Raw genomic sequence first — 12,893 nt, 5'->3', positions numbered from 1 at the left:
AAAAGATAAGTAAATGAACACAGAGGCAGGAACATTCTCTGTACAAAAGGATCCTGCGTCTTTATCAACCCAGGGCCTGGGCAGGGCAAGGAGTCAGTGGAGATAGCAAAGCTTCCATCTGCATACCTGTTCTCCCCAATAAACTCCCTAACTGAGCTTTTCCTTTCTTCCCTAGCCTCCCTTGTTCTAGCTAAGCTGTGTAAGATGTGTCTAAAGCCATGCTGGGTCTCTTCCATGTGCATAGGAGATATAAACACTACTATTAAACTTCTTTTGTTTTTTTTTAAATAATAAATTTTATTTTTATATTCCCCATACAATTGCAACCCCCCCATTCTGACCCCCCTCCCCTCCCACCCCCCACCCCCCAAAAAGTGTCTCTGTTTCATAGTTTTTTGTTGATTTTGATTTTCACTTTCTTATAGTTATTCATTTTCCTGGTCCCTTATTTAAGATTTCTAGATTCCTGCTATGAGTGAGACCATCCGGTATTTTTCTTTTTCTTTTTGGCTTATTTCGCTGAGCATGATCCCTTCTAGCGCCATCCATGTTGCTGCAAATTGCATGTGTTTATCTTTTTTGATTGCTGAGTAATATTCCATGGTGTATATGTACCACATCTTCTTGATCCAGTCATCTATTTTTGGGCATTTGGGCTGTTTCCAAAGCTTAGCTATTGTAAATAGTGCTGCTATAAACATAGGGGTGCAGGTGTTCTTTGGAATTGATGTTTCTGTGTCCTTTGGGTAAATACCTAGGAGTGGAATTGCTGGATCATATGGAAGCTCTATATTTAGTAGGTACAGAAATCTCCACACAGCTCTCCATAGTGGTTGGACCAGTTTGCACTCCCACCAACAGTGCAGGAGAGTTCCTTTTTCTCCCAACATTTGTTGTTGCTAGTTTTTTTTAATATGTGCCATTCTCACTGGTGTAAGATGGTATCTCATGGTAGTTTTGATTTGCATTTCCCTGATTGCAAGTGATGTTGAACATTTTTTCATATGCCTGTTGGCCATTTGCATTTCCTCTTCAGAGAAGTTTCTTTTTAGCTCTTCTGCCCATTTTTTGACTGGATTACTATTAATCCAGTTTTGTTTTGTTTTGTTTTTTTGTTTTGTTTTGTTTTTTCCATCTTATCAATATGTCTGAGACTTGATTATCAGAGCAGATTAATTGGAGCTCCCTCTCCCTTTCCCTCTTTGCCAGCCTGAAGGAAACCAGATGGGTAGGTGATGATTTCCTTTGCCCTCCAACACACGTGAAAATATACGAAATACAAATCACAGCATTCATAAATTAAGTCTTATTGGGACACAGCAACACCCATTATTTATGTACTGTCTAGGGTTGTTTTCAAGCCACACATCAGAGACGAATGGTTGTACAAACTGATGGCTCACAAGTCTGAAATGTTTTCTATTTAGCTTATTAATCTGGAATAAAATTATAATTAGGCAAAAAGTTTATTAGGTAATCAAAGGGAGGATAATCAAAGAGAGAGAAAAAGGGCCCAGCCAGTTGCTTCTTTGACCCTCCCCCAGGTAGGGTTTGTTAGTGGGCAGACTGAGGGGCACCTTGGGACCACGAAACTTGCATGCTCTAAAGGGGTTCTTAGATGAAAGACCTTTAATAGGAGTATGTGCATAGAGAGAAGAGAAGGAAGGATAATAGGTTCCCAATATAACACCCAAAGTTACCCATCTTTTCATGGGTAAATGCCCAGCCAAACTGGGTTGGCCTAAAGCAGGGCCACTAAGACCTGAAATCTTGCCCCAAATCTAAAGAAACTTCTGGCAGGGGAACCAGAGAAAGGGGCAGAAGGGGCCAGACAAGTCTGGGATGAAAGGAGCAAAATCAAAGTACAAATCAAGATAAAAGGCTGCCATTGTCAGCTTCCCCACGTCTCTCTCACCTGAGTCTCTTCTAGGTTCCCCAAGTACCTGGTGCAAGTCCAAAGCTGAGAAGCAAGTTCACTCTTTTTCCTTCACACATCTCTGTTCTCCGTGGGTTTCCTCTAGTGTTGCTCTTGTCTTCTGTAGCTTCACCTGGCCACTCAGCTCTGTCCCTCCTCATTAGATGGGGCAGGAAACCTGGAACCTGCCCCTTTCATGGAGATTCCTCTGTTACAGGTTTGGTTTAGTAACGTTGGGATAGGTGGGGATTTCTCCAAAAAAAGGAGGAGTTTACGTTTGAGACTTGCACTTGTCAAAAACAAAGAATTCCTTTTAGTAGGCATATGTTAATTTTCAAACCTGGGAATATAAGTATGTTAAACTCCTTATCTCTGGAAGGCAATTTGCCCTTGAGAAAGACAAGAATTTTTTTCCTAGTCAGGGAACCAAAAAATGTTGCAGAAATAAATTCTAGCCTTTACCCAGGCTGGGGAAGAACAAGCGGTACTTCAAGAATGGTGAGGTCAGGAGAAGCTTTATTACTCATGCATGAGGTCTCAGACCTGGGTAGCCCCATAAGGTCTGAGCACTAGTCTAGGGACCAAGGGTATCTTTTATACATAACCATCTTACATTGATAACATCGGTCAGTAAGCACAAAGTTTGTGACAAAAGACAGGTATTCATGGATGCCCTGGGAGATCAATCAGTCTGGCAGCTGTCTGGCCTTGTTAAAATGTAACCTCATTTAGGTAATCTCATCTAGAGAAGCAAAACTTGTTGTTTACATTTACTTTGCATTATTTACTGCACCAGATCTATTAGATTCCACATGGTTGTAAGTTCTAAAGAATAATGGAATAGACCAGGAATATTTATCCTGTGTTTTGGGACCTAGAGAATCAAGGACCCAAGAGAAGGAGCCTTCACATGGCAGACAAAGAGAGGAGGACCTCGTCCTTACTCCAAAGAGTAAAGATAATATTTTTTGGTACTTAGAACATGTCTGCTGATAAACCTAGAACTGGATGAGATTTCAAACTGCGTTCTTCTAGGTCATGAAAGAGGGCAGTGTATACTTCTTGGATTAGGAAAAAGGCAGAAGCTTACATGTCGACATTAGGGAGGAGTGAAGGGCTTGGGCAAGAACACAAATTTCTCCTAGCCTTTAAGACCCGCACTGTTCTCAGTCCCCACTATCTGCATCCTTTAAGTAATAGTAAATATGTTAGGGGGAAAGGATGTCTGCCACAGACCAGCTCAGCGGTGGCGGGAGATAGAGACAGTCTCAGGGTTGAGTGAGAACGAGCAAAAGGTGGTCGAAGGAATTAGGGCGGGGGACAAGAAAGAATGACACACAGACACTCAAGGGAGAGTGAAAATCTGAGTGTAATTTGCTCAAATCATTACGCATATTTATACATTTTCAAAAGGCATTAGGTCACACAAAATCTATTTTCCCAGCATAACAATGTTTCTTGTTACCTAGGCATAGAATACAATTTTCTAGCTAATAGTTTACAAGTTGCTAAGCATATGTGGTTACATTTCCTGAAACTGATTTTTACATATATAGAAAAAGTCAGGTAAGAAAATTAATTATGGACAAGTTGCTAAGTTACTACTTATTCAGAAACAATGATTAACTGGTTAATGGTTAAACTGCTTTGTAGGTAATTCCATCAGGCTTGTTTGTAGGCAACGCTCTCAGCAGCCTTGTTTTCAAGCAAAGAAGGGGTTTTTTACTGCAGGCTTATTGCCTAGATTGGACTTATAGGCTTGTAGGCCTTGTTTGATCTGAACGCCAAAGTTTATTATGATGAAGCCCCTCAGGGACTGCGTCTGTCTTAGGTCATCAGGAGTCACAGACATGAGGCTGGCCAGTGCCTTCTTTAGTCTGCCCCCAATCTTACCCGTCATTGACTGTCCAGTCCAGTGCACAGGGGAAGAGGGTCTTACGTACTCTATTTATGAGCATCCACAGTACAGCCACTCTTTATTTCATCCAATTACTGGCGAGCAATGGTGGCAACAGTGGCATTGCCAACCATGGAGGCAGGAGCTGCCACAGATGTCCTGAGCAAACTCCATACAGGCTTTGTGGATGCCACCCCCACTCCATCAAGACACTGGGAACTACAAATCCCATGATCCCCAAAGGGAGGTCGTGAGGACCTGAGGGCAGAGTTAAGCAGCTGCATTCTGTCAGTATTTATCTGGTCATGTAGGGGGAGAGTGTGGGGGGCTTGGCCTAGCGGCGTGCTGGGTTTTTTCGCCAGCTCGGGGGGTCATTGGGATTCCAGGTTGGCGGAACAGGTAGGACACATTTAGGAACTTATCTCCCTCTCTTTCTTCCTGAGTTATTCATTTTCCATTTCCCCTTCCCTTGTAAATAAACCTTTTATCAACCTTTTGTGTGTGTCTGCAGTTTAGCATTAATAAGTCCCCCTTTAAGTATGCAGGTGAGGACCCACATTCAGACAACCCCATTTTGTATCAGGGTTTGCCCTGTAACAAATAGACCTCGAGACTCTTGGAACCTTGACTGACAATTCCCATACCAAGAACAAGAAGACTGCTCTGGGCATATTGAGAAAGACTTATCTGACTAATCCTGCAGCTCAATAATTAGAAGTTGTATTGATGATAGTAGTTTCACACTACCTCTTTCCTTCCCTTGTCTATATTTCCTCACTTACTTAAATATTCCCCCTAGATTTCTTCTTCCCACTTGTCCTCCTCCTTTCCCTCCATATCTCTTTCACTTGCGTGCACACACACACACACACACACAAACACACGTATAACCCCAAACCTGTGTACGTGTGTTTGTGTGATGGGGAAGTGTAATGTCCTTCCATCGTGACCCAAGGAAAGTCATCTGTCAGACATTCTTTCAGTAAATCTTCCAAATCATCTATAAAGAGCCTATTGTGCCTCCCTGTTGACGCAACAGACCTCTCCTGTCTTGCCCGCTTCTCCCCTCAGCAGTATATTTCATTCAGTCTGCCTGCTCTGCTCCCTACTCTCTCTGGTGAATTCTCTCACCCCCCTCACCTCTGGCCTGTACCCCAGTTCTTGTGTGCATAAAATAAATAAATCTTTAAATGTATATATATATATATAGAGAGAGAGAGAGAGAGAGCCTATTGTATAAAGGAAAAAGTCTACGTTTAGGAAGCCAGAAGTTAACGTGACTGACAAAGCCTGATACTCAGAAAGTACATATTTTGGCCAGTGAAATTAGACAACAGTCACATAAACAAAGAAATAAATAAAAATCCTACCAGATAGCCAAAGTAGTAGAAATGAACAGTGCAGGGTGATGCACTTGGAAGAGTATGCACAGCAAGGATCCTCAGGGAACACCCTGGGGAGCCCTAGACTTGATGGGGCAGAGTAGTCATGGGGACTTCCAGGGACAGATCCCACTAAGCAGAAGAAACAACCAGGGCAAGTCCCAGAGGCAGGAATGAGTTTGGTGTGCCTGAAGGACAGCAAAAAGTCCATCGCTATTGAAGAGAGAGAGAAGAGAGAAGTGAAGATGAAGCTGATGAGTTCAGGTCGTGTGAAGGCTTTAGAGAAAAAGAGGATTTGGAATCCTATTTGAATTGCTGTGTGAAATGCTGGTATTCAAAAGCCAAGCAGTGGAATTACATAGAAAATTTGTTCTGTGCTTGTCACATTTAGATCTTCAAACACTAACTCCAGGGACAAACCCGTTCAGTAGTACAGACAGAAGTATATAACAGATACCTAATGTGATATGCTCTGCTTTATGCTTTTAAAATATCACCTTGGTAACTCAGTGCAAGGAGCACGGGTGTTAAACAACAGACTATGAGACTTACTGCAGCCGTCATGTGAGACATGGACTGGACTGCTGTGCACTGTGTGGGAACCAGGACATGGGGAGCGGTGGCCATGTTCTGATGTGTTACATGTGCTTACAGCAGCCATAGCTAGATTGGAGGTGGGATATGGGAGAAAGAGAAGAATCAAGGATGGGTTTTAACCTGATCTTGTCAGCGTTTTAACTGCCAGGGTTTTAACCTGATCTTGTCAGCGAGGATATTGTGGTGAAAACAAATTTAGCAGAGGTCTAAATTCTGCTTTGAAAGAAAAAGTGTCCCAAATGTGGTCCTGGACAGAAACTTCTCACTTTACATAATGCCTAATCTCTCTCTTGGAATAAATTTGAATTTCTGGTAATATTTCAGATGAACTTTAGAGGGATTAAGAGTCATTCTAGAAGACCAGAACCCACCCACTCTGCTGTTTGGCAAGAGTATACAGATTTTTTCACTATTGTTTTCTTCCTTGTTTTTTCTTTTTGTATTAAATGCCCTTACCAACAATGAAGCTTTGACAGGACCTGCTAGAGGGCTTTTCCCTTTCAACAAGATTGTAATAAAGCTTTGAAACATGCTTATAGCTAAGTGATCTTAAAGTTTTTATTTGAAAAATACTGTTCCTAGACAAGTTTCTTTAGAAAACAAAAAAAAAAATTTTAAATCCATATTAAGTGAGGGAAAATCAACAACCAGTATTTGTTTCTTGAATTATTAAAATTCATTCATGATAAATTTCACTAGTAGTTGCTAAATTATAGGCTTCATGAAATTATCATAGATGTAAACTAAGGTTTCTTTTTTTTTTTAAGATTTATTTATTTATTTATACAAGCATTGGGCACAGTCAGAAGCATGGGAGGGTGAGAGAATTCACCAGAGACAGCGCGGGGAACAGAGCAGGCAGACTGATGAAATACACTGCTGAGGGGAGCAGCGGGCACAGCAAGAGAGGTCTGTCGCACCATGTGGGACTCTCGCCGGCGGTTGGGGATCAAACTGGCGCTGCAGAGGCTGCGGGCAGCTTCGCAGCTCAGCACTCAAACGCTGCGCCATCTGGGGAGGCCCTAAAGTTTCTTCATTAAAATTGTCACAAAGGGGAAAAAAAGAATTCAGTAATTTATTGCAGTAGATTTCAAGTATCTGATTCCATGCAAAACCAAGAATACCAGGGACCCCAACTGTTAATGGGGGAAAAAAATTTAATAAAAAGTTCAACCTTGGGCCTCCCTGGTGGCACAAGGGCTTAAGATGCAGCCTGTGAAGCTGTCCACAGCCTCTGCAGCACGAGTTCTATCCCCGCCAGGGAGCTACCCACATGGCGCAGCAGACCTCTCCTGACTCACCCGCTGCTTCCCTCAAGCAGTGTATTTCAGTCACTCTGCCTGTTCTGTTCCCCACTCTGTCTCTGGTGAATCCTCTCACCCCCCACACCTCTGGCCTGTACTCCAGCTCTTGTATGCATAAATAAATAAATCTTTAAAAAATGAAAGTTCAATCTTTTTTTCCCACACCATTACTTGTATCCCTGTGTCCCTTCCCTCCCCCCAATTGCTTTACACCCCCCCATATATGTGTGTATGTGTGTATCCACATTGCTCTTTCCTCCTTCCCAGCTGCCCCCCATTCAGGAAATCCAGTTCAAGGTGTGCTGGGAATTATCCTTGTGGCCTGAGATTTCATTGACCTGGAGTTGGAGGTGAAGTCCATTCAGAGCATCATTCACGGTCTAGGATTTTGCTCTTCACTGTTACTCTTACATACCTACTTGAGTCCTTTTTTTTTAAAAGATTTATTTATTTATGCATATAAGAACTGGGGTACAGGCCAGAGGTGCAGGGGGAGGTGAGAGAATTCACCAGAGACAAAGTGGGGAACAGAACAGGCAGACTGACTGAAACACACTGCTGAGGGGAGCAACGGGCAAGTGAGGAGAGGTCTGCTGTGCCATTGGGTAGCTCCCTGGCCAGGAATTGAACTCATGCTACTCATGCTGCAGTGGCTGCAGATTGTGTCATAGGTTGTGTCTTAACCCCTTGTGCCACCAGGGAGGCCCCCAACCTGAGTCTTGCTTATACTCATCAAGAGCATGCTGTATATACAGAATATCCTGTCTAAAGAGATATACTTTGTTTTAAAATTAATTTTAGAGGGCCTTCCCAGTGTTGCAGCAGGTTGAGCGCAGCGCTGTGAGGCTGTCTGCAGACTCTGTAGAGCCGGTTTGATTCCCAGCTGGCCAGGGAGAATCCCACATGGCAAGGCAGACCTCTCCTCTTTCGCCCACTGCTCCCCTCAGCAGTGCTTTCGGTCCATCTGCCTGTTCTGCTCCCTGCTCTGTCTTTGGTGAACCCTCTCACCCTCCCACGACTCTGGCCTGTACCCCAGCTCTTGTATAAATAAAAATAAATCTTTAAAAAAAATTAATTTTAGAGCTTTTGGCCTTTATATAAGAATGTGTTACAGGGAGCATTTGAATTTTATAAGGTATTATTTTCAGTTCTTGCTTCCCTTTGCTGAGTGCTGAGGGAATGACTTGCTTAGAATCACCTTATAATATGTGGCACCGACACATCATTTTTTTTTTTAAAGATTTATTTATTTATGCATATAAGACCTGGGGTACAGGCCAGAGGTATGGGGGTGAGAGGATTCAACAGAGACAGAGTGGGGAATAGAACAGGCAGATCCACCAAAGTACACTGCCAAGGGGAGCAGTGGGCAAGTAAGGAGAGGTCTGCTATGCCTTGTGGGTAGCTCCCTGGCCAGGGATCAAACTCATGCTGCAGTGGCTGCGGACAGCTTCATAGGTTGCATCTTAACCCCTTATGCCACCAGGGAGGCCCCAACACATCATTCTTGATTTCATTCCATTAACCTAATTTCTTTGCTAGTGGAATGCTTTTTGCCCTACAGCAACACTAACACCACTTCAAAGAACAAAGCTTATAAAAACCTCCTTGTATTGTGAGCTAGTCATTTATTCTTTATCACCATGCAAAAGAAAAATTTAAGACCACTGCATTATTAATTTTTCACCAATATAATATGATTTCAAAAATCAATAATTTTTTAAAGATTTATTTATGTATATAAGAACTGGGGTATAGGCCAGAAGTACAGGGGGTGAGAGGATTCACCAGAGACAAAGTGGGATCCAATTCCTGCTGCAGTGGCTGGCAATAGCTTGCTAGCGCTGTCTTTAACCCCTGTGCCATTGGGGATGGGGGCGTAAATTAAAGAGCTTTAAGGACGAAAATAAATCATCTTTCTTGTTTGTTTCTTTTTTTTCTTTTTTTTTTTGTTGTTTATTTTTTTCTTTTTCTTTTTTCTTTCTTTTTTTTTTTTAGATTTATTTATTTATTTATACAAACAAGCACTGGGTACAGTCAGAAGCACGGGAGGGTGAGAGAATTCACCAGAGCCAGAGCAGGGAGCAGAGCAGGCAGAAGGACTGAAGTACACTGCTGAGGGGAGCAGTGGGCGGCAGGAGAGGTCTGCGCGCCATGTGGGACCCTCCTCCGGTGGCTGGGGAGCAGCCGGGGATCAAACCAGTGCTGCAGAGGCTGCTGGCAGTTTCGCAACCCAGCGCTCAACCGCTGCGCCACCGGGGAGGCCCTATTTTTTTTCTTTTTATTCCTTTTTGTTTGTTTAGTGGAAAAGTAACTGAAGCCCATAAAGGGTAAATGATTGCATGGGGTTGCACAGGATTGATTCAAGGTTTGAACCTCAGTCTGTAGAAGTCCTTTCCACTATATCTAAGAACATACAACCTTGATTTGGTTGGTTTTGCTTTGCTTTGCTTAGAATGTACAAACTTACACTAATTTCCTGTTTTTCTCATTTCTTAGCAACAATCATTTGTGTTTTAGATGGCATTAAGTAACTAAAATAAAATTTCTCTTTTCTTTCTAATTATTTTTCAGTTTCCCTTTCAAGACAATCTCTTCCAATCCATGTATTACCCTCTTCAGCTGAAGTTTTTGGAGACTGTACATACTTTATGTGGACGAATCCCACAAGTTTTTCTGAAGCAAATTGAGAAAACAATGAAAAGGGCTTATGAGAAACACGTCATCATCCATGTAGGCCCCAACCAGATGCACTGAATATTTTGCATTATTGCAAGTCAACTAAGCATCTCATGAGCAAGGAAATATTAATCTTGAAGCTGCTTGGATCTTTTGTGTGTGACTATTTAATGGTGCTCCATGACAATTGAGTTTTAAAAACCTTGTTAAATGTTGCTAAATTAGTTGCCCCCAAGAGGGAATATGCTTTAGTTTTTTTTAATGCTATTTATCTCTCTGTTTAAGTATATATTTTTGCTAATTTAGCATTGTTCAAACAGGTTGGGCTAGCTGTGAAAAGGAATTTTTGGGAGTCTTGCATTTCGTGTTAAGTGTCTAACATTATCAGTGCCATCTGATGTATTTATCTAGTATTCTTGAGACTCTTTCTATGCAATGGACTCCCTCACACCCTTGTTATAAAAGTAATACATACTCGTTGTAAAACAAAAAAAAATTTAAACTTGTAGAGAATATAGGTCAGTGGACCAAAATTAAGATTAGATTACCCATAATCCCATTGTCAGGGGGCAAAAGAAATGATTCCATACCACTCTGAGTTCTCAGGCTAGACTGTAACCATGCTACTGAGGGGTACCCAGGGACCTCAAACTGCTAAGAGATATGTCCCTAAGAGGGTTCAGTCATCCACATACACAAAGGCAACGAAAGCAGACTCTTAGTGGCTAGATCTTTAATGGGTCATAGAGAAGAGAAGAAAGGATTTCAAAGTGAAAAGTGCTATAGCGGGTCAAAGGACAGTGCCAAAGTAGAGGACAGGTCACTGTCTATGGGTTTTGACCCATGCACTCAATTGTAAGACCGCTCAGGCTCAGGAAACAACAACTATGGGGTTTGTTTAACAAACGAGAAACAGAGAGTTTGTAAGGGCACAAGTAGCTGGCTCTCTCACCCCAAATAGTGTCCACAGTGTCCAGAAGTCTCAAACGAAAGGCTCTTCTTTGTGTAAGATGGTGCTGTCCTGTCAATAAGGGCCTGAAGCTGGTGGCACAGCAGCAAGCAGTGAGTATGCCAGGCTGCAACTCACAGTGGCAGCTGGAGGTGCTCATAGGATGGGCTGCTGAGATGATACCACAGCAGCCCATGGCAACAATCTGAAGGCAGGACTGGACAGCACCAGATGCTGGACCAGACAGCAACAGAGGCAACAACACCATGAGGCAGTGCTAGATGATCAGAAGCAGTAGACAGCTCTCAAAGGTTACTCAGATGCAGAGTGCTGGTCACTCATCAACAGTGCTGGACAGTACTAGCCAATAGTGCTGGTCACCACCAGTCACCAGGAGGCACTGTCAAAAACATGAGCTATTGGTGAGCTAGTGGAAGGAACCAATAGCACAACAGCTCTTTGAGACACCAGGCCGAAGCCTATGCTGCTCCTTTCAGGTGATGTCGGAGGAAGGGCCAGAACTTGGTGCAGCAGCCAGGTCTCTGCAAAGGTCTTCAGTTTCCCTTTCTTCAGAAGATGGCTGCTGATCCTTCTTTCTTCAGAGTCCAGCAATAGAATGCTCTAAGCTGGCTCCTGCACTGCCTTGTATTCTTTTAGGGTCCCCCACACTACAAGCCTGATAGACTATTTTCAGTCCAAAGCAATTGACTGAACCATTTAGCACAAGTCAGCTCATTTCCCATTTGCAATTGGAATAATTAACTAATGAGCTGGTATTGAAAATGATTGGTTCGTTTAGCTCAAACTTAATTGTTCCTTTCTATGATCCAGGCGTCAAATATAAAACGGAAAACTTGGTGCCTGCACAGACCTGACCTGCTCTGATCACAGAGCAAGTTCATGGGCTGGAACTGATGCCCCTTCAATGGGGCTTGGTGTAACAATGTGAGAGGGAAGGGGGCTACGGCAGCAATGGGACAGCTGTGCTTACTCAATGACAAAAACATTGTATCTTACATATCACTAGGTAGGGGACAGTACCTTTAAACACGTGGGCAGTTAGTGAAATTATAAACTTCAAATTGATGTGTACGAAATGAAGAGTTCAACTGATTCCACTGGCAAGAAAATTCAACTTCCTACCACCGTTAGGAATGTCTCTTTGAATTTTGTTTTCTTCTGTGGTGTTACCCAGATTTTAGCAAAAGAATCAGGTAGGTCTTATTACCTACCTACAATAGGGAAAGTATTGTATATTCTTTCTCTATATTCTATTCTCCAAAGAAATCTAAATTCCTCATTGCTAGTATGGCCAGTATTAGCATAAGGGCATTTTGCAGAATGTTTTTTTTTAATCTCAAAAACCTGTCATAAATGATCTTGATGTTTGCAATGGCCTAATGAATTTAGTAGGGTATTGTATCATCTCCAGCAGGCAAATAAGGAAATTGTAACACAAATTTGTCCAATGTCACTGCTAGTATATAAGACATATAGGTATGTATATGATGTACCCTGTTTTGTAGAGAAATTTTTGGAGACAAAAATGTTAAATACTTTTTATCATTTATAGAGAACTGAAAGTGTAAATTGAAAAATATTAATGCAAATGTGTTATCCTGTATATTGGAATTCAGTAGGATATCATAGGTTCTGTCAGCAAAATAGTCTTACCCTAAAAAAAAATGTATGAAAATCTCAGCACTACAAGGAAATATGCAAATATCAATCAATTTTGGGATCAAGCCCCATTATGCTAGGAACAAAATCAAATTTTCAGGATTATAACAACCAATGTTACTTTTGATCTGTGTTTTGCCTACAGTTTATTTTTGTTAAGGAATTACTATTATGATGTGAAACTGGTTAACTTTGCTGCGTTATTGCATGTTTCCTTATTTCATCACTAAAGGTGATAATCATTCATTAGTTTATATCTAAAGGACATGGGGCAATTTTTGGATTGCCTTTTGAATGGGGAAAATATATACTACATGTGAACAAATAGGGTTTTTGTGAAAGAGACAGTGTGGATACAATTCCTTAACTTCCATTCCAGTTTTTGTTTTGTTTTTCACTTATTCAGCCTGGCTGTTAACCCTGCAAATGTTACTCAGATTTGTTGGTGGTTCACAGACCTAAAGAAGTTGCTTTGTGAAAGTCCCACATA

At 41.9% G+C, this 12,893-nt stretch overlaps 1 protein-coding gene across 1 annotated transcript in view; it reads left to right on the top strand.

Annotated features, from left to right (window-relative positions):
• The window catches only part of GXYLT2 (glucoside xylosyltransferase 2), a gene marked incomplete at both ends in the record, with an annotated part of 110,877 nt that extends 101,025 nt beyond the window's left edge, over window positions 1–9,852 (top strand). Inside the window, one exon of the mRNA XM_084248073.1 lies at window positions 9,670–9,852. Within this exon, the coding sequence (XP_084104199.1) occupies window positions 9,670–9,852 (183 nt within the window). The remainder of the gene's footprint in view (window positions 1–9,669) is intronic.
• Between the last annotated feature and the right edge of the window lie 3,041 nt (window positions 9,853–12,893).

This window comes from Talpa europaea (genome assembly GCF_964194135.1).
Source record: "Talpa europaea genome assembly, chromosome: 11".
NCBI lineage: Eukaryota > Metazoa > Chordata > Mammalia > Eulipotyphla > Talpidae > Talpa > Talpa europaea.
The sequence above is the reverse complement of the archived record's forward strand: the minus strand, read 5'-3'. Positions and strand labels throughout refer to the sequence as shown.